This window comes from Typha angustifolia, chromosome 12 (genome assembly GCF_048772165.1).
Source record: "Typha angustifolia cultivar Huaian chromosome 12, ASM4877216v1, whole genome shotgun sequence".
NCBI classification, from domain to species: Eukaryota; Viridiplantae; Streptophyta; class Magnoliopsida; order Poales; family Typhaceae; genus Typha; species Typha angustifolia.
In genome coordinates, this window is record NC_133250.1 from 6,310,612 (window position 1) to 6,336,047 (window position 25,436).

The 25,436-nt window shown below is 38.8% G+C and overlaps 1 protein-coding gene and 1 non-coding gene across 2 annotated transcripts; one reads left to right on the forward strand and one right to left on the reverse strand.

Annotated features, from left to right (window-relative positions):
* Positions 1 to 543: 543 nt before the first annotated feature.
* TRNAQ-UUG (transfer RNA glutamine (anticodon UUG)) lies at positions 544 to 615 on the reverse strand. Its single transcript has one exon. It is a non-coding gene; the product is annotated as a tRNA-Gln (tRNA).
* A 2,435-nt stretch (positions 616 to 3,050) lies between these two features.
* Positions 3,051 to 4,450, forward strand: LOC140772012 (photosystem II 22 kDa protein 1, chloroplastic). Its single transcript, XM_073113890.1, has 4 exons — positions 3,051 to 3,403; positions 3,499 to 3,612; positions 3,696 to 3,936; positions 4,072 to 4,450. The coding sequence occupies exons 1-4, from the start codon at positions 3,200 to 3,202 to the stop codon at positions 4,314 to 4,316; spliced, it is 804 nt and encodes a 267-aa protein (XP_072969991.1). The 5' UTR covers positions 3,051 to 3,199; the 3' UTR covers positions 4,317 to 4,450.
* The last annotated feature ends 20,986 nt before the right edge of the window (positions 4,451 to 25,436 follow it).

Here is a 25,436-nt window from a genome sequence, read left to right on the forward strand (position 1 = left end):
TTTTTCGGTGCCCTAGAGATAAGTGTTTATTAATATGCTTAATAAGGATCTAACAGTTAAGATTCTCAAAAGTATAATATAAATATAAAAAATATAAAAGATATTACCGGTTCAATAGAAAATTATTTATTTTAAAATAGATTGCCCTACATGTTACTTCTGACAATTATATTATCTTAATAATTTATCAAGATATATATATATATATATATATATATATATATATATATATATATATATATAACTTGATGAAAGTTCAATTAAATTCCATCTCTTTAGAAAATATTTATATATATCTATTATTAGTTGAAGATTGATTTAAACTAAATTTTGATAACAAAAAATAATGAAATTTAAATTGAAGTCTATTTCTTACAAAGGTAAACAAATCAGATTTAAATTATCTAGTATTAAATGATGTCTTCTATAATTAAAGCATAATCATATCTAAGAGAGAAATGTTAATGAAAAAAAAAATATTTATAGGGAGTTATTTATATTCTCTATAAACTTTTATACGTAGAAGGCTTAATTAAAAAGACAAGGTCCCACCGGGATTCGAACCCAGGTCGCCAGATTCAAAGTCTGGAGTGCTAACCACTACACCATGGAACCACGTCACATATATGCAATATTTTTACCTAATTAATAAAATAAAATCTTTTATTTTCTTCTTAACCTCTCAAGACTATTATACCTAAAATATTCCTCATTTGATTTTAAAGATTAGTTACATTTTTACCTTAACCTCAATCTTAAAACTTACACGGGAGTATGGACTTTAAATGAGTTTTCGTTTAATATAATTGAATTCAAATCATAAATGGGTTGACCAACCAAACCTAATTAATTGGGTTATGCCCATGCTTATTATATCAACTTATTTAACGCATTGACATACTCGTCAAACTGTTTATCACACGGTAACTTGGTTATAATCAAAATAACACATTTATCATATGAATAATCTATTTATAATACGAAAAGGAATCAATTATAAAATGAATAAATTTATATATAACCCAAATAAACTTGTTTATAATCTAAATAATTTATATAACTTTAAATAATTTGATCACCTGATAATTTATTTATGATCCATGTAACATATTTAATAAATAGGCCGTACTTAGGTATAGAAATTTTCACCTGCTTAGTAAACATGTCGTATTCATATATGTATTACCATAACCTCTACTAAGGAGTATTAATGTCATTTCAAATTTAAAGTTAATTTGACTCATTAATATCATAATTTTTTATTGAGAAGATTAATGTAAAGGTATTTTTAAAATATTAAAAGTTAAATAAAATATTGAATGTTAAATATTAATATAGTAGGATGTGAATAATAATAAAAGTAAAATGCATGGCTTTCTAATAAATTACCCTATTTTTAGCCTTGTAGGTTTCAGTGAGAAGGGATGACGAGTTAGATCAAGACTTAATTAACCAATTAGGCTAAATCTAGAGTCAGAAAAGGCCATCAATCGAGGGCATTTTGCTACTTCAGGTCCTTGCATCCCACACAATTGCTAACCTCTTCTTAGATAACAAGTGATTTTAATATTTTATATTCTAATACTCTTCCTTTTGGGTTGCAACATTAAAAGTTACTCAAAAGGTACACCCGATTAAAACGAGTTGAGATTTTATAATTTTAAATAAGGGAAATTTATATAATAACACAATATCTTTTAACGAAATTATATCTTATACAATATATTTTTATTATTTATAAATTGAGCCAAAAAATTCTGTTATTATATCTGTTAGTTACTTAACTAAACTTGTGAGTTAAATTAACTATACTAAATAGTTACGAAAATAATCTCAACTAAGTCATACTAATAGCATTTTAATTATTTTAAAAATAAAATATTTTACTTAATAGAACATTTTCACTGTATGAGTTTAAATCTAATACATAGTATTTTCTGCACATATTCGCTAAATCATAAAGCTTAATTTATAAATAGTAAAAATATAGAGGATATACCGTAATTTTTATAAAGTAGGTTGTTATATAAAAAATTTTCTTTAAATACTTAAAAAAGTGTAAGCTGTCTTTTAATATTTTATACTCTAATGCCCAAAAGTTAGAAGAGTTTTTCTTCCTTTTTTCACTGTATGAAAATAGGCCGGAAATTAATTTGTTCAATTTGTGCCTATACTCACATATTCATCTTGAATATAGAACAGTAGATGTTCTTTTTATTTTATTTTTAATGTATTTTATAAGGCTCTTGGCTTTCTTTTTATACATTAGAATACCAAGTAAGTATTGGTAGTTATACTAAACAAATTTTAAATTAGAGGATACCAATGTCATGTACTAGAGAGTGCAGCTTTGCTAGTGTAACAGTGTGAAGTGTAGAAGATTATGGCTCTCCTCTTCCTTCCATTCTACGGGAAATAATTTATTTTAACTAATTAATAATAATTGTCACAGTCTTTGATTCTATGAATATCCAAGGAATCACTGTACTAAAATGATTTTGGTATATTGGTCTTCAAGATAGAGACATGACCGGCTTAGAAATTGCATACGCATGTATATGCCAAGAAAATAAAAATGCCAACTTTTTTTTTTTTTTTAAAATTTTTGGAGAGAAGAAAATGCCAACTTGTTCCGGCGAAAATGATCTCAAAACCTCTCCCTTCATGCTAACGTGGATTTGTTTGAGCTCACAAACTTGACAAGGGTCCACTTCCTATCTTTATGGGAAGTAGATCCTCTGCAATCCCTGTTACTGGAATTTGCTGCAGCGTGGTGCTTGAAAGCCTGTGATTTGCTCTCAAATAACTTTATAAGCCTAAAATTTGAATAGTTAAAGGAGCAGGTTATTAATTTATTATTACTATTTTAATTACTTTAACTTATTGAGGACAAATCAAGGAATGCCAAGTGCAGCAACTGCATGCAAGGACTCCTTGCAGCCAAACATGGGGGATCAGGTCTTCCACCTATCTTATTCTGCAACCTTTTGTGAAATTTATCAATACCACAATGACTCCATGACCATAGAATGGATTCAGCGAACGTGGTCTCTTCACTGCCCTCCAAGATCACACACCCTATCCAGAGACCACAAGCTCTGCTCATCAAATACCCAAGCAAAGAAAAAGGAACACACAGTTACTCCACAGACAGAGAGAGGTCGAGAGAGAGGGAGAGAGGCCAGTTTGATCACTAGCTATGGCTCAATCTATGCTCATGTCTAGCCTTGGTGGGCAACTCTTGGCCTCAAAGAGGGAGCCATTGCTCCAATCCCTCCGGCCGACGCCGTTCTCGCGCCTTGTGCTCTCTGAGACCGCTCGCAAACACCTTCCATCCCCTTCTTCTTCCTGCATGCCGACCCTTGCTCTATTCAAGTCCAAGGCTAAAGCACCACCAAAGAAGGTTTTAAATCTACGCACATCTTATATATACATGTATCCTTCAAGTCTTGTTATTAACTAGCTCTGGTTAGTACTTATATACATATATGATCACAGGTAGAGAAGCCAAAGGTTAAGGTTGAAGATGGCATCTTTGGCACCTCTGGTGGCATTGGGTTTACCAAGCAGAATGAGCTTTTTGTTGGTCGTGTTGCCATGATTGGCTTCGCGGTGAGTTGAAGTTTGTAATACTTAGCTATTAACAAGCTTTTGAAGTAAATTATAAGACTGCTAATATATATTATATATAATAGGCATCTCTACTAGGAGAAGCGATCACTGGGAAGGGGATCTTAGCACAGCTAAACTTGGAAACTGGAATTCCAATCTATGAAGCCGAGCCGCTCCTCCTCTTCTTCATCCTCTTCACTCTCCTCGGCGCCATTGGAGCTCTTGGCGATCGTGGGCGCTTCGTCGACGACACCACCGGACTTGAGAAGGCCGTCATCGCCCCAGGGAAGGGATTTAGATCTGCATTAGGACTCAATGAAGGAGGTAATATTAAAAACATTAACTTTACTCAGTTACCTTTCTTTGTGAATATAAGGAGAATGACAAAGAAACACAAGATTCATAAACAGGGAGTCATTTATGCATTTTGGTCTATAAAAAAATAAATCTCTTTTGAAGGTCCTCTGTTCGGATTTACCAAGGCGAACGAGCTGTTCGTCGGGAGATTAGCGCAGCTGGGCATCGCATTCTCGTTAATCGGAGAGATTATTACGGGCAAGGGAGCTCTCGGGCAACTAAACATCGAGACCGGCGTGCCCATCAATGAGATCGAGCCGCTCGTGTTGTTCAATGTTGCCTTCTTCTTCTTTGCAGCACTGAATCCGGGAAATGGGAAGTTTGTAACAGATGAAGAGGAGGATTAAGCCGTAGGAGGTCAATTGACAGTTACTTTGGTTACACTCTTTTTATGATTAATGTCCTTAAATGTAGTGCTTGTGGCCTTATGTAATTACGTTGTGAGAATTGTATCAATGAAGTGCAAATTCTTGAGCTAGAATTCATATTTTACCGACAGCGCACTTGAATCTATGATTATTTCAATTACACAACTGCCAACATATGTATAGATAATCACACAGATAGATAGATAGATAGATAGATAGATAGATAGATAGAGAGATAGAGAGAGAGAGAGAGAGAGAGATAGTAATAGGGCTGTCAAAATAAACAAGCAGCTTGGGCTCGGCTCGACAGAAGCTCGAGTTCAGCTCAGCTCGGTTTGAGCTGAGCCGAGCCGAGCCTAAGCTATCAAATCCGGCTTGAAAATAATATCAAGCCAAGCTTGAGTTGGAGCCGGTTCGCTCATGCTCGACTTGAGAAGCTCGAAATTATATATATATATATATATATATAAATATATAATATTTTAATATTTTTTTCTCTTCATTTGACACATGGTTAAGAGTAAAACTTTCATACATCCTACCTACTTGCTAGCCTCATAATTACAATTCATTACTCAATTACTCCTCTTTTCCATCAATCACCAATCCCATTTCCCAAACACTACTTAACTCCTCAAATAGCCGACCGTTCAAAATTAAAAAAATGCTTCTTCTTCTTTCTCTTAGACTCGTAGTGAATATTGATAGTTTCTCTCTACCTCCTCGCCGCCTCCTCCTCCTCGTCAAGTCGTCGGCCCGTCGCCTCCTCTTTGTTAAGCCGTCGACCCGCCACCTCGTTGTCCTCCTCCTCCTTCTCCTCCAGCCCTCCCTCTCGTGTAACCCTCTCTCTCTCTCTCGACCATAAATCTATGGCCACTCGCCGGCCAGAACCCTACTCATCCGGAGATGGCGACTTTTCCCATGCCCGATTTCTTCTCTGCCTATGCCACCTCTGCTTGGTCGACCGCCATCCCTTCAGAACCGTCCTCAACTTCCTCCTCGTTTCAGTCTCTCTTGATGCTCCTCCATGTCTTCCTCTTCTTTGTCCTCCTTTGCTTCCTCTCCATCTTGGCTTGGCTTGGCTCGGGCTCGGGCTTGGTTTGATAATAGGCTTAATTCAAGCTTGAGCTTGGCTTGAATTGAGCTGAGTCAAGCCTGAGCCTACAATTGAGGCTCAAAATTAATTTTGAGCCTAGCCTGAGCTGGAGCCGGCTTGCTCAGGCTTGGCTCGTTTACACCCCTAGATAGTAGCCATCAATTGAGCATTGATAGAAGTGTTCCAAGTTTAAATCACAAAATAGAACCTCTCCAACAATGTGGTAGCTAGGGAGGGAAGGTAGGCTCAAAAAGAAGTAATGTTTGGTTAGACTCATATTAATGTATTTGATTGTGTAAAAGAGCTTTCTTTTGTACATACAGATCACAAAGCAATAAAAATTAATGAATGTCTGAGAGACGTATTTGTAGGGCGAATTGCACCGTAAACTAAAATGATGTATGATTTTGCTTCATTATCCATTTTAGGTTTTCTTTGCTGTTTCACCCAAACCTTTTTAAATTTAAAAATACCAAAATTAACTCTACACCAACTTTGATGATATCTTCTTACATTAAATATAAGGAGATATTATTTGCAAAATATGAAAAAATAGTTTTTTCTTTAATTCTCTCTTCTCTAGTGGGAAAAATTAAAATATCTTATGTATATAGTTTTTGTAATGCTTCTTCTCCATATTGCAAACCATCTAAGACCCTAATATCTTCCTTGCCACTGAGAAGAGAGACCCAAAATTAACTCTACACCAACTTTAATGTTATCTTCTTACATTAAATATAAGGAGATATTATTTGTAAAATACAAAAAAAATAGTTTTTCTTTAATTCTCTCTTCTCTAGTGGGAAAAATTAAAATATCTTATGTATATAGTTTTTGTAACGCTTCTTCCCCTTATTGCAAACCATCTAAGACCCTAATATCTTCGTTGCCACTGAGAGCTCTCCTTTCTAGAATCTACCTTTGTCTGCGGCTAATAGAAAATACACTAATGCGCGTAGTCAAGGCTTCCCTCTCCTTTGTCGAGGAATCAAAGAGCATGAAGCTTACATGGGTCTCCTCCTTAATTTTGTTTCCTTTTTTTGTAATATTTTTTTTGTTGATGAATTGATGTAGGAATTGGAGGAAGAGAAAAAATTGGTTGGTTGGAAGAAATATTTATTTTAGATGGGATTAGAAATTCTTCAGAATATTGGGTATATGACCATTCAATTGTTAGATTTTACATATAAATATCTTTTTTTTTTCATAAATTGTAGCAACTCTTAATTGTGCTTTTTTTGTTGAAACTTGACATCTTCTCTTCACGAAGAAGAAGAGCTAGTAGTTGAGATGCCATGCAAACTTATCAATCTTTTATTGGAACATGAAAATTCAAAACTAGGCTTTCTTAGTAATCTACAATAATTATGGTCAGAGTAATATTTAATGTTTCCTTATATTATATTGTATTATTCTGTACTTAAGCTGATGTAAAAGTAATTCTTATGGAGCTCCATCGTGTTTGCTATTGGTTTATTCTGCTACATTCATCCAACCATTGACGCCTACTATAATGCACTACCGACTCATTAAATGATGCAAAATATAGAAAGGATGCAAATATCAATACGTAATTTTAGCATATATTTAATTATGGAATCCATAGATATTATTTCTGTAATCATTACATACTATTTATATAATCCATAAATATATTAATTGAATCTAAAATTAAAATTCATAATCTATAATTACTCGCAAATATTTTGTATAATGGGCAAATGATTAGATGTGGATTATGGTATGAGTTGTTTATTGCCACTCTAAAAAAATCTTTAATTCTTTATAATGGTCCGTTCTATAAGTAGGCATTTGAAAAGTTTCTTCTATCCCAAATCAATATGACTCGTAAGAATAAAATAGTAAAATATTAGTTTGCTTATCAATAGTCCGTTTTTGATGTAATCTTTTTTACTAAGTGGACTACATGATTTTCTTTATGGAGTATGAGAATCGGTTATAAAGTGGCACAATGTATCGATAATATTTGTATAAGATGATATGGCTATACTTCAGGCAGAAATTACAACAGAAATTATTATTAATGGAATCGAAAGAACAAAGAAGCATTATAAGAGCAAGAAAGAGAGTCTACATGAAGCCACAATTTTCCCAACAACATTTATTGTATTGATACACTTAGTTATGATATTTTCTTATTACATTAGGTATTTATTTTTATTAAAATAAAATTCCTATAGGTAGCGTTCAAACGCAGGTGGGGTCGCGTTCGAATGCCCTTGTGAATGCCTACATCAGGTTCACAAATACAGAGAGCACATATTGTGCATTCGAATGCGGTTGGGCGAGTTCGAATGCCTGTATCAGGTTCGCATATCCAGAGATGGAGTTTTTTGAGTGCGTTTGAACGCGATCGACGGGAATCTTCTAGAATTAGGATTGCATATTATTTTAAGACTTGTTGGCTAGTCTCTATAAAGATGTTAATGGCAGTCAACTTCATTATGTTATTGGATTCTTAATTTCTTAACTCCTATCATCTCTCTAGACTCCTCCCTCCTCTCACTTCACCATCCTTCCACCTCTACCGTTGGCAAGGTTTCTTCTAACCTCTAATTTCCCTCAATTGTCGACCCACCCCTCTTCTTTGGAATCTCGACCACTTTACTTCCCTTAATCATTTCCACAATCCACCCTCATCTCCATACCCATCCATAACCTTAACATCCACTTCACTTGTCACCACCACCATTACCCATGTTATTTCATATTTTTGTCCCTGCTACAGTTTCAATCTGCAAAGGGTATAAATACGAAAGTTGTAGATAAGGAATTTATGGATCCAACTCAATTAGTTTCGTAATTTTATGATTACCGAAGAATATTTGAAGAATATTTTCTACGGTTACGCGGATTGCTTCCTGTAATAAATTCAGATCTTAAGGAATTATTCCGTAGCCGATCTTTTGGTATAAGAACCCATCAATTTGGTATCAAAGCCCATCAATTTGGTATCAGAGCCTAACCTATCAAATTGGTATTAGAGCAGGCGAACCTTAGACCTCTATTAATAGTTGAAATAAGGAAGATGACATCAATAAAGAGACCTATGGAGAGCACACCGATGAGGGAGGACTCAATGGACGATGATCCTAACCGTGAGGCTGATTCCTTTGAAGCGACCATGGTAGGACCGAGTCAACCAATGTCTATGGGTTCGAATATGGATGCACTTAGGGGCATGTTCCAAATATTGTTGCATAGAGTTGACAACATGCAAAAGGATCAGAATAAATTCAAGGAATATATTATGAATCAATTGGGTTCGTCATCTCCTCGATGACGAACGAAGTTTCGAGAAGGACCAGCGATGGGACCCCATCGAACGGATACCCCATAGGTTCAAGTGCGTCATATGAGTGTCAATGATCTCCTCCTACCTATGTTTTCACATCATCCCCTACCTCCATTACAAAACCCAAGACCGGCGATGATGGAACTCGAGAGGCGTGCGGCACCATTGCACTTCATCTATGAGGAGGATTGAGCATTATGAGGATGAGGTTGATCCCTATGGAGATGGTGATGGATGTGCTCGAGGATTTAGAGAAGGTGATCAACATTCACAAAGGTTTAGACCTGAACCAAGGATCTTTCATGAACCCGACAATGCTATTCGGGGGAGAACCGCACGTTTAGATTTTCTAAAATTTCAAGGCGGTGATCCAACGAATTGGGTATTTCAATTTGAACAATATTTTGATTGTCAAAATACAGTAGAAGATGCAAAAGTCCAGATGGCAAGCTTTCACCTTTAAGGAATAGTATTGCATTGGTATAGATTGGTTATTCGTGGTGGTGGATTTACCGGATGGGCTGATTTTTATAGGAGGATTACACACAGATTTGGGATAGCAGCATATGAAGATTTTGCTGCCACAATAAGTAAGATAATTTAGAGGACTACTGTATTGGAGTATCAAGCTGAGTTTGAAAGAGTTAGTAGTCGTTGTGAGCCTCCGTGACCCGAGTAGACATTGATGAGTATATTTATTTCAGGGCTGCAGGATGAGATACAAGTGGATGTTTGTGCTCTATGTCCTACTACTCTTGAGGAGGCCTTTGAGAAGGCCGTGAGGATGAAACAAAAGTATAGGGCTTTAAAAATGGCAGTGAAAACCAATTGGGGTAATCAAGATGGGCAGTTTGCACCTAAAACGTCGGCTAAAAATTCAGTGGTTTCAAAAACAATGGCTGCGAGTACTAGACCACGACCACCTTTGAGACCTTCTTCCGATGTTAGAGGAGGCACAAGACCCTCCCGTTCAAACTCTCACATATGCCCAGGTGGAGGAGCGCAGAGCGAAGGGCCTTTGTTTTCGATGTGATGAGCTTTTCACCCTCGGTCATCGGTGTTCTAAACCGATAAGGAGTATGATGCTTATCGATGGTCCTGAGGAGGATGATGAGGTTGTTAATGATGGAGAGTGTCCAGAGGAGACCCATTAGGAGACCGTTGAGGAGGGCGTGGAGGAAGATATCCAAGTTGAAATATCGATGTATACATATTCGGATACTTCCGCGCTAAGGACGTTGAGTAGACGGACTCATTAGAAAGCATTGTGTGCACATTCTCATCGATTCGGGGAGTACACACAACTTTCTAGACGAGATGCTAGTGAGGAGATTGGGTTTGAATGCCGAATTGACTACGGGGTTTGACGTTGCTATTAGAGACGACACGAAACTTAGGGCGGAGAGCTTGTATCGCCAAGTCGATATACGAGTACAAAGACACGACATCATTATGGACATGTATCCATTGGTGCTGCGAGGAGCGAACATTGTCTTTGGTACTCAATGGTTACTGAGTTTGGGACCCGTCACATTTGATTTCTGGAGCATGTGGATGAAATATAAATAAGAAAATAAAGATGTGCGGCTTGATGGTGTTTGGTCTTTGTCGATTCCTGCGATGCAGCCTATGATGAGGCTAGCTTGTGCGTATGATTTGGCCTATCTTTTTCAGTTAGTACCAGCAGGAGATGAGCCTCAAATGAGTTCAAGTATTACCATTGAATTGTCTAATTTATTAGATAACTTTTTTGGACTGTTTGAAGAGCCGCAGGAGTTGTCACCGAGGAGAGCGGCGGAACATTGCATAGAGATTGTACCCGGAGCTGCACCAGTGAACATGAGGCCATATCGGTATCCATATGTGCAAAAAGAAGTTATCTCAAAGATGGTGGTAGCCGAGATGTTGGAGCAAGACCTCATACAACTAAGTCATAGCTCATATTTGTCCCCCGTGCTTTTGGTGCGAAAAAAGGATGGGACATGGCGTTTTTGTGTTGATTATCGAGCACTAAATGCTATTACCGTCAAGGATAGGTATCCCATTTTGGTTATCGAGGAGTTGTTGGACGAGCTTGCAGGGGCGACTATATTTAATAAGTTTGACTTGAGGGCTGGGTATCATCAAATTAGAATTCACCCGGCGGATGTTCACAATACTGCATTTCGAACTCCGGACGAACATTATGAGATCCAAGTGATGCCTTTTGGTTTCACTAATGCTCTAGCTACCTTTCAACGCCTCATGAATGATATATTTTGGCCTCTCTTGTGAAGGTATATCTTGGTATTTTTTGATGATATTTTGGTATATCGTAGGACTATATTGGAGCATTGGAGGCATTTGGAGTACGTGCTGAATTTATTAAAGCAAAACCAATTGAACATCAAGAAGTCTAAGTGCTTATGGGGAGTACCAAAGGTGGAGTATTTATGCCATATCATTTCAGCGGATGGTGTAGCGGCGGATCCATAAAAGGTTGCATGCATGACCGCTTGGCCTATTCCTACTATTACCATCGGATTGAGAGGATTTTTGGGGCTGACCAGATATTATCGACGCTTCATCGCTGGATATGGCAAGATCGCTGCTCCTCTCATTTCTTTGTTGAAGAAGGATTCTTTTAGATGGACGGATGAAGCCACTTCAGCGTTTGAAAAATTGAAAATAGCAATGACGATGGCACCCGTCCTAGCGCTACCGGACTTCACCAAAGAATTTATTGTGGAATATGATGTGTCGGGTGTTGGCGTAGGAGCTGTACTAATTCAAGAAGGACATCCCATTGCCTATCTTAATAAGGCTTTATATTAAAAATCTCAACAATTATCGACTTATGAAAGGAAGATGTTGGCAATTCTGCATGCGATGACAAAGTGGAGGCTTTATTTGATCGGTAGGTGATTCATTATCCGAATCGATCAAAGGAGCCTTCCATACTTAATGGGACAACGCATACACACTCCGGCATAGCAACAATGAGTCACAAAATTGTTGGGGTATGATTATAAAATTCAATACAAGAAGAGAATGAAAAATAGAGCGACGGATACACTATCGCGCCAACCCAATACCGCCGAGCTTGCAGCCTATTCATCTCCTACCTTTCCCTTCCTTGACGAGCTAAGATATGCATGTACATCTAACCCAAATATTTTGAGATTATTGTAGGAGGTGGTGGATGATTTGGAGCGCCATCTCGAGTTGGAGAATCGAGGCAGTTCGCTGTTGGACCGCTTATACATTCGGGTGCCCGCAAATGATAGATTGCGGTAGAAATTGTTGGAGCATTTCCATCACACTCCAGAGCCTGGTCATGAAGGTGTCTGAAGGACTTATAGAAGGATATCTCAAAGTTGCACGTGGCCAGGATTGAGATGGGATGTGAGGAGTTTTGTTCGTGCTTGCGAAGTCTGTCAAAGGGCTAAAGCAACCACCTTGAAACCGGCCGGATTAGTACAACCTTTACCTATACCGGACCATGTTTGGGAAGACATTTCTATGGACTTCATAGAGGGTCTTCTACTAGTACGTGGTTATTCTGTTATCTTTGTGGTGGTTGATAGATTGAGCAAGTATGTGCACTTTTCGACATTGCACATCCGTTTTCAGCCAAGTTGGTGGCTGAAATTTTTGGTAGAGATATTGCTTGATTACATGGCATGTCACGTATGATTGTCTTGGATCGTGATCGTATATTTATGAGTGACTTTTGGACTGAGTTTTTCAGATTGTAGGGGACTCGATTAAACTTCAGTTCGGCCTATCATCGATAGACGGACGACCAAACCGAGGTGGTTAATCGAGGCATTGAGCAGTATCTGAGGTGCTTTGTTGGAGAGATGTCGAGACGATGGTTGGAGTTCTTACCGTGGGCGGAGTGGTCTTATAACACTACCTACCAAAGCAGCATTGGCATGACTCCTTTTGAGGTGGTGTATAGACGCACGGCTTTGATGTTACGGGCTTATGATCTAGTGGCATCGATAGATAGGACAGAGGTGGACTTAGCACTAATGGATAGAGACGCCATATTGAGAAAGTTGCGTGCTCATCTTAAACTTGCTGAAAACCGCATGAAGCAAGTTTATGATTGTAGCCATAGGGAGTAAGAGTTCGACATTGGCAGTTGGGTGTTTGTGAGGGTGCAACCATATCGACAGGTGATCTTGCGTCCGGTGCATAACCAAAAGTTAGCACATCGCTACTTTGGTCAGTTTCGGGTGTTGGAGCCTATTGGTCCCGTTGCATATCCTTTGGAGCTGCCGAAGGAGTTGAGAGTATATCCTATCTTCCATATTTCATTGTTGGGGGAGCGCATTGGAGATCATGAGATTGTTGAATCGGTTCTATCGGAGCCATTGGAAAAGATAGAGATTGTAGAGCCAGTTCGTGTACTTGCTAGACGCCGACGACGACATAATACCAGATTGGAGATAGAGATTCTAGTTGAGTGGCTTGGCAAACCATCTGATGAGGCGACATAGGTGTTGGAGACTGATATCTTGGAGCATTTTCCTGACTTTCCACCTTGAGGGCAAGGTGGGGGAAGCGTGGTGGGCTAATACACTTAGTTAGGATCTTTTCTTATTATATTAGGTGTTTATTTTTATTAAAATAAATATTATGTTGGTCGTGTTTGAACGCAGGAGGGGTCGTATTTGAACGCCCTTACGAACGTCTGTATCAAGTTTGCAAATACAGAGAATACATATTGTGCGTTCGAATGCTGTTAGGCGAGTTCGAACGCCCGTGTTTGAATGCCTGTATTGCGTTCGCACATCCAGAGATGGAGCTTTTTGAGTGCTTTCGAACACGATCGGGCGCGTTCGAACGCGATCGACGGAAATCCTCTAGAATTATGGTTTTATATTATTTTAGGACTTGTTGGCTAGCCTATATAAATATGTAGATGGCAGTCAACTTCATTATGCTATTGGATTCTTGATTTTTTGCTCCTATCTTCTCTCTAGACTCCTCCCTCCTCCCTCTTCACCATCTTTCCACCTCTACCGTTGGGAAGGTTTCTTCTAACCTCTAATATCCTTCGACTGTCGACCCACCCCTCTTCTTTGGGTTCCCTTCGTTTACTTCCCTTAATCACTTCTACAATTTACCGTCATCTTCATACCTATCCATAACCCTAACATCCACTTTACTTGTCACCACCACCATCATCCACGTTATTTCATATTTTTGTCTCTACTACAGTTCGAATCTGCAAAGGGTATAAATACAAAAGTTGTAGATCAGGAAGTTACGGATCCAACTCAGTTAGTTTTGTAATTTTCTGACTATCAGATAATATCTGAAGAATATTTTCTCACGGTTGCGCGGATTACTTCCTGTAATAAGTTCAGATCTTAAAGAATTATTCCATAGTCGATCTTTTGGTACAAAAACCCATCAATTTGGTATCAGAGCCCATCATGTGCCAAGACAATTAACATCAACAGCGCTTACACAAAGAAGAGTATTAGAGGAATTAGACCAGCATATTGATTTGCTATAGTGAAAACTAATTTTGCGAGACAATGAAGTTGTACTCCTAACAATTAGGAGTATGTGTAATAACAAAGTTGTATTTTGAAATATTTGTGTATAACAACAACTAATTTATACATATTTGAAATGTGTGTGTGCATAACAATTTGTCCATTTTAAAAATATTTGTGTACAATAGTAAATAATCTTTAGATTCCATTTTTAATAATTATAGATTCCGTAGTTAATAATTATGGATTCTATAATTAATAATTACATATTCTATAATTAATAATTACATATTCCATAGTTAATAACTACAGATTCTATAATTAATAATTATGAATTCTATAGTTATTAACTACAAATTTCTAATATTAACTACGGATTCTAGAGATGATTACTCTAAATACACTCTATTATAGATAATATGAGAAATTTTTTGAACTCAATTCTATATGTAGTGACCCATTCAAATTCTATATGTACTAACCAGATTTTATAGTTAATACCTATGAATTCCATAACTAATAACTATAGAGTTCATAGTTAATAACTGTCGATTCTATAATTAATACCTATAGATTCCATAGTTATTAACTATGGTTGCTTATATAAATTTTATTGAACTCAATTCTATATATGGTGATTAGTTACATATCCCATATATACTAACATGTGATTTTATAATAACTTTAACTTCAATTTGTCAGAATAATAACTATCACAACAATTATAAGGATCAAGGCTTCTATTGGCAAGTGTAGTGTTTATAGAGGATCCTCAATGCATCTCATTCTCTACATGCACAAGTTCTCTTTTTTATATTTAATTTTCCTACATGAGAGAATGAAATCTCCTCTTTCCTCCTATTTGTCACTTTACTAAAATTTGAAAAAGACAACTAGCATTTAATGTGTTGTCGATGGTGCTTTGACCAACTTATGTTTAAATAAGTTTTATGTAACTTACAATTCAAGATCTCAAAGAGATATCCTCAAACTTGGTGGAGGGGCAATTCAAATCGCCTGTTTTTATATGTGGATATGGGGTTGCTTTTCTTATTTTGAAAATAAATCCGTAGATGATTAATTCAAGGAGTCATAAATTACAAAACGAATTGATAGGTGGATCAGCCCATTCTTCACAAGAGTGACAAGTTTATGAGCAATAGTGTTATTACACTTGGTTGTAAAAGCTATCCTAACATCCGAGTAGAAGGATATCCACCTTAGCACTATGGGTTTGATAGCCTAAATTGAGGAGCACGTGGGTTCATTGATGGCTCTGACCAAAAGTTAGAAGTCACTAGAAATGCAACCATAGGGAGGTTGGCGCTTGTCCTTCAACACTATAATCTCCTATAAAATGGCTAAGGCTTCACTTTCCACAATGGTACAAAAAAATCATCTTGGCTATAAGGCTATAATTGGAGTGTTGGACTCCTACAAAGGGAGATGTTGAGGCTGTTGATGAGCCCTCCTCTCTAGGTAGTGTCAATCTAGCAGGAGGAATCACCGGTTAACAAATCCACTAGGGTGGGGGAAACTACGGTGGTAGGGGTCGATTGAGGCTGGCTACCAACTAAGATAGAGGAAGTTGTGTATGTCGCAGCACGAGCCACTTGCAAATGAGGAGGAGAGATCTTTGAACACTTTGAATTCTAGCTTTCCATATTTCCACATCAAAGGAAAGGCATACGCAAGTTGGTTGGCGTTCATATGTTGGTCGACTAACTAGACCACATCCTCAAGACTCTTGGTCTCCTCAGAATATGGAAAATCAAACGAGCCGACTAGCAAACTAAATATCTCTGGCGAACTAATATCCCAAAAGGAGATGAGTAATGGTTTCTAGTTCTGCTCCACATATGGAACAAATGTTGTCTAGGTAAAGGAGGCATTTGTTGACTGGTTTAAATAGGAATGGCTCCAACTATACTCTTCCAGATGAAGTTTGCACTCTTAGGATGATGGCCTTGTTCTTCCACAGAAGCTTCCATAGTTTACTGACCTTATTATTCAAGATGCCCAATCTCTTTTTGCAAGCAACCTATATACTGACTTTGATGTGAAGGATTCTACGGTGGAAGGCACCTAGATGATCCAGTCAATACTAAGGGAAGCCACAAGACCCAACCTGATACTAATGATACATGCACCCAACAAAGTATGAAAAAATGAGTAGACATTAGACAAGGGGGCGATTCCAATCACCATCGGCGATGAGAACCCTATAGCTTATGGATCCTATTATTCAGCATGCCCAATCTCTTTATGCAAGCAATCTATATACTAGCTTTGATGTGAAGGATTCTATGGTGGAAGCTGCCTAAATGATCCAGTCAAGACAAAGGGAAGCTGCAAGACCCAACCTGATACTAATGATACACGCACCCACCAAAGTAGGGAAGATCGAGTAGATAAAGGGGCGATCCAAGCACTATCGGCGATGAGGATCCTAACCTTCTTGATGCTTTCTAGGAGAGCTAGCTTCTTGAGATCTTTGTTGGGAACCTATGGATCCTCCTTAATGGAGATAGTGGCACTATCCCCACCATCCACCTAATGCCTACCCTAAGATCCTTTCTTACATTGATTAAGGAGGTCCATACCTCTGATGAACTAGGTCTAATAGGCGCAATCCAAAAGGAAGATACCAAAAAATACTTAGCCTTGATTATGCTAGCCCATAGGCTTGTCTAGTTGTTCAGAAGTCTCCACCCTAGCTTTATGATTAGAGAGTGATTAACCAGGGAGAGTTGTCTGATGGCAAGACCTTTGCTCTAGATGGGCCTACAAACCAGCTCCTCGTGCCGTAAGTAAAGATGCCAAAGATCAAAGTCCAAACCCTCAGAAGAAGTCCCTCATGAAGACGTTTAGATCCTTCAAAAGGGACTAAAGGAGAAGGAAACAACCTATGAAATAGGTGGGCATGACCATGAGTACCGGCTTTGTCATGACTAGTCACCCTACATGAGATAGGAATTTAGTCTTCCAATCTAAGAGCTTACTTTTGAACTTATTAGCAATGAATGAATAACCTTTGGTTAGGGACATAGGAAGTAGAAGTGGACTCCCCAAGTATCTATCCTTGGAGTCTAGAAGTTTGTCCTTTAAGGTAGTAATTATATGCCTGCGGCTTTGTCTATACATGATTACTAAAGTATAATGTTGATTTTTCATAATTGGTTGTCTTCCTAGAGATCAAAAATTATTTACTAATAGTGTCCTTGAGATTAGCTGCTTCCCTTAGGGTTGCTCTGCTGAAGAGAAGAAGATCGTCAACAAAAAGCAAATTCCTTAGAGGATTAGATCATTGCGCCATCGAAATGCCATTGATCTTTTCTAGCTTTAGGTCCTCCTCTAGAAGGATTGAGAGATTGGAAGTTAAGATGAAGAGGTAAGGTGACAAGGAACAGCCTTGGCCAAGGCCTCGTAAAGAGAGAAAGCACTTTCTAATTGCTCGTTAATGTCAACTGAGAGAATTGTCATAGCAATGCATGCATGGATGAGGTTAACAAAATCATTCAGAAATCCGTAAATACACTATTCTTGCTGAACCCCTACTCCATCTGGTGGAAAGTCCTTAATAAATTCGCTTTTAGTATGAAGATTATTATTTCATTTAGTAGATTTAAGATTGCACATTGCTTCTTACATAAGAACATGATTGTCCACCATCTGTCTCCCTAGCATGATGCATTTTTGGGATGTAGAGATTAGCTAGTTTAGGAAAGGCATGATTCGATCTATAAGGAGCTTAGCCATTAGCTTATAAATAATATTATTGCAAGGGCTTATGGTTATAAAAATAGTTACTCTATTGGGAGACGCATTCTTACGGATTAGAATGATCGCGTCTATTTAGCTCGCCATTCATGCATCGAGTGACAAAAAGCCTTTAATGCAGTGTCAAATAGAAGCCCTCAGATTCAACCAGAGGAGAGCCATGGAAGGCATGTCCATGTTTCAAGATTAAGGCCAAAAATGGAGGGGTTGGTTGTGGAGTACATTGCCCTAAATTGATCAACAAAGGTTTGTCAGATAGTTGAGGGATTTTGGGTCTAGACATCCCATTGCGACCAATGTTGAGGTTGGATATTCTGTTGTGCCTCATCTGGACTGTTGTAGTGGCATTAAAGAACTAAGTATCTTGTCCCCATGATTAATCCAATTAACTCTAGATCCCTATTGCTGATATCTTTCTTCCTTGAAGAGGCTCGAGATCCTTGTAAGTACTTCTAAGATTTTTTTCTTCCAGTCAGTTGCTCTTAGTAAACACATTGGATTGCAGGTGTTGTATTTGTCTTTCAAGCAAGGAGAGATACTACTTGAAGTTGCAGCTATTGAGATGAGCCTTTAACAAGATACTCTTGGTGAGAGTTTTGAGGTTGGTGGAGAGTAGGGCACTAGAATTATAGTTAGAATGCTATTCATTCTTATAGTGATGGAGGATATCAGAGCTGTGGGTCCACCATTTTTCAAACTGGAATCTCAATTTCCTAGGTTTGACAATTAGCAAAAGATCAAAAAGGAGGGAATTATGATCACAAGAAATTGTTGTGAGGTGTAGAACTTTGGCCCAAGGGAAGCAATTGCGCCAAGCTGGGTCAACAACCACCTTGTCTAGTTTGGCCCTGATGAGGTGACAAGGGGTATGACGGTTCGACTAGGTAAATGTTGGCCTATGAAAGCCAAGGTCAAGGAGCCCAAGGCTGTTTATTCAAGTTGTCAACTCCATTCGGCGCTGTGATAGTGGGGGTGCTTATAATCAATATGGTCGCACTCTATTTTGCTACGACATGGGCATATCTTCTCTCAAAATTTGGCTAAGTGATCACAATCAAATAATTACAGTAAGTTCTTCAACTTAGAATATAATGAGTTAAGTAGCAGAGCTATGAAACCAAATAAAAAAAGTGGAACAGTAAAGAAGATGACTGGCAAGAAAATCACATGCATGCACTTGTTGATTTCATTAAGAGTTTTTATCTTTAAATTAAAAATAATTCTCGTAACATAGTTACAATAGTCTTATGTTTGAATTATAGGAGTATAGTGGGAAGTTGCCCTATGCCTTAATTATGAATATTTTGAACAGTTGTAAACCGGTATCACCAAGGAAACACCCCTCTTTATTTTGATCTAATAGGAACCACCCCCGCTTGGGTTGATTAAGGTAAATATTGATGGTTCCTTTTCAAGAGCCTCTTAAACTGGTGGTGTCGGCTTTGGCCCTATGGCCTGATAGATCTCTTCTAGTTGCATGGTCTCTATATAAAAAATTCATCTCTATCATAGAAGTCAAAACTTAGGGTATGCTGTCAAATGGATAACCAACCTCACAATTTGGATTGAAATCGACTCTCTTACTTGCCAACACCCTTAACGTTCACAACACTAGATAATCCACCAAAAAAAAGTCATAGATAACATTCTCTTTCTTACAAAACACTTTTCGAAAGGTAAATTCTCTCTTGTAGTTTGTGAAGCTAATCGTGCTACCAATTATCTGACTAACATTGGACACTTATTAGGTTTTGGCTGCAAGTGGAAAGACTCTTTGTCGGCATCACTTTTGAAGATTTTGATTGTTGATATTAGCGGGGTTTATTATAACCAACCGTGGGTCTTCATCAATAAATTTTCCTTTTCTGAAAAAAATTTATAGGAGTATAATATCTCTACAGCTATAAGACCTTGCAAGTATGTAAAGAAAATAAAACAAACTAAAAAATTAATAATGGTGGTTTCTATTGATAGCTAGGTGATTGATCTATTGTATTATCTTTTGTAAATGGATGGAATATTATCTATTGAACCATTTGCAGCATCTCTATTAATTTGTGATGAGCTCTGATTCCACTTAAGATCTGGAATCAAAGATAAGCTACGCTACGATTCCTTCAAGATCTGAATATATTATAGGAATCAGTCCAGGCAACCTTGAGAAAATATTCGTCAGATATTCTCCGATAGTCATAAAATTACGAAACAAGTTGGGTTGGATCTGTAACTTCCTGATCTACAATTTTAGTATTTAAGTCATTCACAGATTCGAAATGTAGTAGAGACAAAATTATAGAATAACATGGGTGATGGTGGTGGTGGCGGGTGGAGTGGATGTTAGGGTTATGGATGTTTATGGAGATGAAGGTGGATAATGGATGTGATTAAGGGAAGTAGACGAAGTGGTCGAGATCCCGAAAAAGAGGAGTGGCTTGACAGTCGAGGGAGATTAGAAGTTAGAAAAAACCTTGCCAACTATAGAGGTGGAAGGATGGTGACGAGGGAGGAGGGCGAGAGTTTAGAGAAGATATGAGGCAAGAAATCAATAATCCAGTAGCATAATAAAATTGGCTACTATCCACATATTTATAGAGGCTAGCCAACAAGTCCTAAAACAATATGAAACCCTAACCATCGATCGCGTTCGAACGCACTCAAAAAGCTCCATCTTTGAATGTACGAATGTGATACAGGCGTTCGAACTCGCTCGATTGCGTTCAAAAGCACAATATGTGTTCTCTGTATTTGCAAACTTGATACAAGCGTTCGTAAGGGCGTTCGAATACGACCCCTCTTGCGTTCGAACATGACCTATAGGAATTTTATTTTAATGAAAATAAACACCTAATGCAATAAGAAAATATCCTAACTATGAGCATTAGCCCACCACGTTTCCCCCACTTTGCCCTCAAAGTGAAAAGTTGTGAAAACACTCCAAGATATTAGTCTCCAACTCCTATGTCGCCTCATTAGATGGCTTGCCAAGCTACTCAACTAAAATCTACATCTCCAATCTGGTACCATATCGTCGTCAGCGTCTAGCAAGTACAGAACTGGCTCTACAATCTCTATCTCCTCCAATGGCTCCAGTAGAACCGACCCAACGACCTCGTGATCTCCAATCCGCTCCCTTAACAATAAAACATGGAAGACAAGATGCACTATCGACACCTCCAGTAGCTTCAAACGATATGCAACTGGACCAATACGCTTTAACACCCGAAACGAACCAAAATAACGATGTGCTAACTTTTGGTTACGCATCGGACGCAAGGTCACTTGTCGATACGGTAGCACCCTCACAAACACCCAACTATCGATGTCGAACTTCTGCTCCCTATGGCTACGATCATAAACTTGCTTCATGCGATTTTGAGCAAGTTTAAGATGAGCACGCAACCTCCTCAATATGGCATCTCTATCCATAAATGCTAAGTCCACCTACGTCTGATCTGCAGATGCCACTAGATCATAAGCGCGTAACATCGAAACCCTGCGTCCATACACCACTTTAAATGGAGTCATACCAATGCTGCTATGGTAGATAGTGTTATAAGACCACTCCGTCCACGGTAAGAACTCTAACCATCTTCTCGACATCTCTCCAACAAAGCATCTCAAGTAACTGCTCAATGCCTCAATTGACCACCTCGGTTTGGCCGTTCGTTTGTGAATAGTAGGCCGAACTGAAGTTTAATCGAGTCCCAAACAATCTAAAAAACTCAATCCAAAAGTCGCTCATAAATACACAATCACGGTCCGAGACAATCGTGCGTGGCATGCCATATAATTGAGCAATATCTCTAACAAAAATTTCAGCCACCGACTTGGCTGAAAATGAATATGACAGTACCGAAAAGTGCGCATACTTGCTCAATCTGTCAACTACCACAAAGATAACAGAATAACCACGTACCAGCGAAAGACCCTCTATGAAGTCCATAGAAATATCCTCCCAAAAATGGTCCGGTATAGGTAAAGGTTGAAGTAATCCGACCGGTTTCAATGTTGTTGCCTTAGCCCTTTGACAGACATCACAAGCACGGACAAAACTCCTCACATCCCACCTTAATCCTGGCCATGTGCAACTCTGAGATATCCTCCTATAAGTCCTCAAGACACCCTCATGACCAGCCTTTGGAGTTTGGTGAAATTGCTCCAATAATTTCTGCCGCAATCCAGCATTTACGAGCACTCGAATGCATCCGCGATCCAGCAGCAAACCGCCTCGATTCTCTAACTTGGGATGGTGCTCCGGATCATCTATCACATCCTGCAACAATCTCAAAATATCTAGGTTAGATGTACATGCATACCTCAGCTCATCAAGGAAGGGAAATATAGGAGAAGAATAGGTTGCATGCTCAGCGGTATCGGGTTGGCGCAATAGTGCATCCGCCGCTCTATTTTCCGTACCTTTCTTGTATTGGATTTCATAATCATACCCTAGCAATTTTGTGACCCATCTTTCTGTGCCGAAGTGTGTATACGCTGTCCTATAAAGTGTGGAAGGCTTCTTTGATCGATTCGGATAATGAATCGTCTACCGATTAAATAAGGCATCCATTTTGTCACTGCATGCAGAATTGCTAACATCTTTCGCTCATAAGTTGATTGCTGAGATTTTTATGAAAAGGCCTTACTAAGAAAAGCTATGGGACATCCTCCTTACATTAATATAGCTCCTATGCTAACACTCAACGCATCACATTTCACAATGAATTCTATAGTGAAGTCCGATAGTGCTAAAATGGGTGTCGTCGTCATTGCTGTTTTCAATTTTTCAAAGACTGAAATGGCTTCATTCGTCTATCTAAAAGAGTCATTCTTTAACAAAGAAGTGAGAGGAGCAGCGATCTTGCCATATCCAATGATGAAGCGTCGATAATATCTGATCAGCCCTAAAAATCCTCTCAATCCGGTGGTAGTAGTAGGAATAGGCCAAGCGGTCATGCATGCAACCTTTTGTGGATCCGCCGTTACACCATCTACTGAAATGATGTGTCCTAAGTACTCCACTTATGGTACTCACCATAGGCAGTTGGACTTCTTGATCTTCAATTGGTTTTGAGTCAACAAATTCAGCACGTCCTCCAAATGTCGCCAATACTCCAATTCAGTCCTACTATACACCAAAATGTCATCATAAAATATCAAACATACATTCACAAGTGAGGCCGAAATATATCATTCATGAGACCTTCAAAGGTAGCTGGAGCATTGGTGAGACCAAAAGGTATCACTCGGAACTTGTAATGCCTGTTTGGAGTTCGAAATGCAGTTTTATGCACATCCGCCGGGTGAACTCTAATTTGATGATACCTGTCCCTCAATTCAAGTTTACTAAATATAGTCTCCCTTGCAAGCTCATCCAACAAATCCTCGATAATCGGAATGGGATACCGGTCCTTAACGGTAACAGCATTTAGTGTTCGATAGTCGACACAAAATATCATGTCTTGTTATTTTTTCGCACCAAAAGTATAGAGGATAAATATGAGCTATGACTTAGTTGTATGAGGCCTTGCTCGAACATCTCGGCTACCATATTTGAGATAACTTTTTTTTGCACATGTGGATACCGATATGACCTCACGTCCACCGGTGCAACCCCGGGTACAATCTCTATGTGATGATCCGCTGCTCTCCTCGGTGGCAACTACTGCGACTCCTCAAATTGTCCAAAAAAATTATCTAATAAATTAGATAATTCAATGGTAGTACCTGAACTCGTTTGAGGCTCATCTCCTACTAGTCCTAACTGAAGAAGATAGGCCAAATCGTGCGCACAAGGCAGCCCCATCATAGGTTATATCGTAGGAATCGACGAAGACCAAACACCATCAAGCCGCACATCTTTATTTTCTTGTTTTAAATTTTATCCACATGCTCCGGAAATCAAATGTGATAGGTCCCAGACTCTGTAACCACTGAGCACTAAGGTCAATGCCCGCTCCACACAGCGCCAACGAATATAAGTCCATAATGATGTTGTGTCCTTGCACCTGTATACCGATCCGGTGACACAAGCTCTCTACCTTAAGCTTCGTGCCGTCTCCAATAGCAACGTCAAATCCTGTGGTCGGTTTGGTATCCAAACCCAATCTCCTCACTAACCTCTCGTCCAGAAAGTTGTGTGTACTCCCCAAATCAATGAGGATGTGCATACAATGCTTTCTAATGAGTCCGTCTACTCGTAACGTTTTCAGTGCGGAAGTACCCGAATATGCATGCATCGATATTTCAGCTTGGATATCTTCCTCCACGCCCTCATCAATGGCCTCCTCATGGACCTCCTCTGGATACTCTCCATCATCAACAACCTCATCATCCTCCTCAAGACCGTCGATAAGCATCACACTCCAGAACGATTTAGAACACCGATGACCAGGGTTGAAACACTCATCACATCGAAAGCAAAGGCCCTTTGCTCTTCGCTCCTCCACCTGGGCAAGAGTTCGAATGGGGGGTCTTGTGCCTCCTCTAACATCGAAAGAAGGTCTCAAAGGTGTTCGTGGTCTAGTACTCACAGCCGCTATTTTTAAAGCTGCAGAATTTCCAACCGATGTTCTAGGTGCAATTCGCCCATCTCAGTTGTCCTAATTATTTTTTGCTGCCATCCTTAGAGCCCTATACTTTTGTTCCATCCTCACGGCCTTCTCAAAGGCCTCCTCAAGAGTAGTAAGACATAGAGCACACACATTCGCTTGTATCTTCTCTCACAGCCCTAAAATAAATATGCTTATCAATGTTTGTTCGAGCCAAGGTGGCTGACAATGACTACTAACTCTTTCAAACTCAGCTTGGAACTCTAATACGGTCAAAATCATCTTGCTTAATGTGGCAGCAAAATCTTCATATGAAATGCTTCTACAATGAAATGCTGTTCCTTGGAGGTGAAAGCTTGCTATCTGGACTTTTGCATCTTTCTTTGTACCTTGACAATCAAAATATTGTTCAATTTGAAACACTCAATCCGTTGGATCATCGTGTTGAAATTTTGGAAAGTCCAAGCGTGCGGTTCTCCCCCGAATAGTGTTGTCGGGTTCGCAAAAGATCCTTGGTTCTGGTCTAAACCTTTGTGCATATTGATCACCTTCTCTAAATCCTCGAGCACGTCCATCACCATCTCCATAAGGATCAACCTCATCCTTATAGTGCCAATCCTCCTCATTGACGAAGCTCACCGGTGCTGCATGCCTCTCGGGTTCCACCACCGCCGGTCTTGGGTTTTATAACGGAGGTGGGGGATAATGTGAAGGCATAGGTAGGAGGGGATCATTGACACTCATATGACGCACCTGAACATATGGGGTATCGGTTCGATGAGGTCCCACCGCTGGTCTTTCTTAAAACTTCGTTCACCGTCGAGGAGATGACGAACCCAATCGATTCACGACATATTTCTTGAA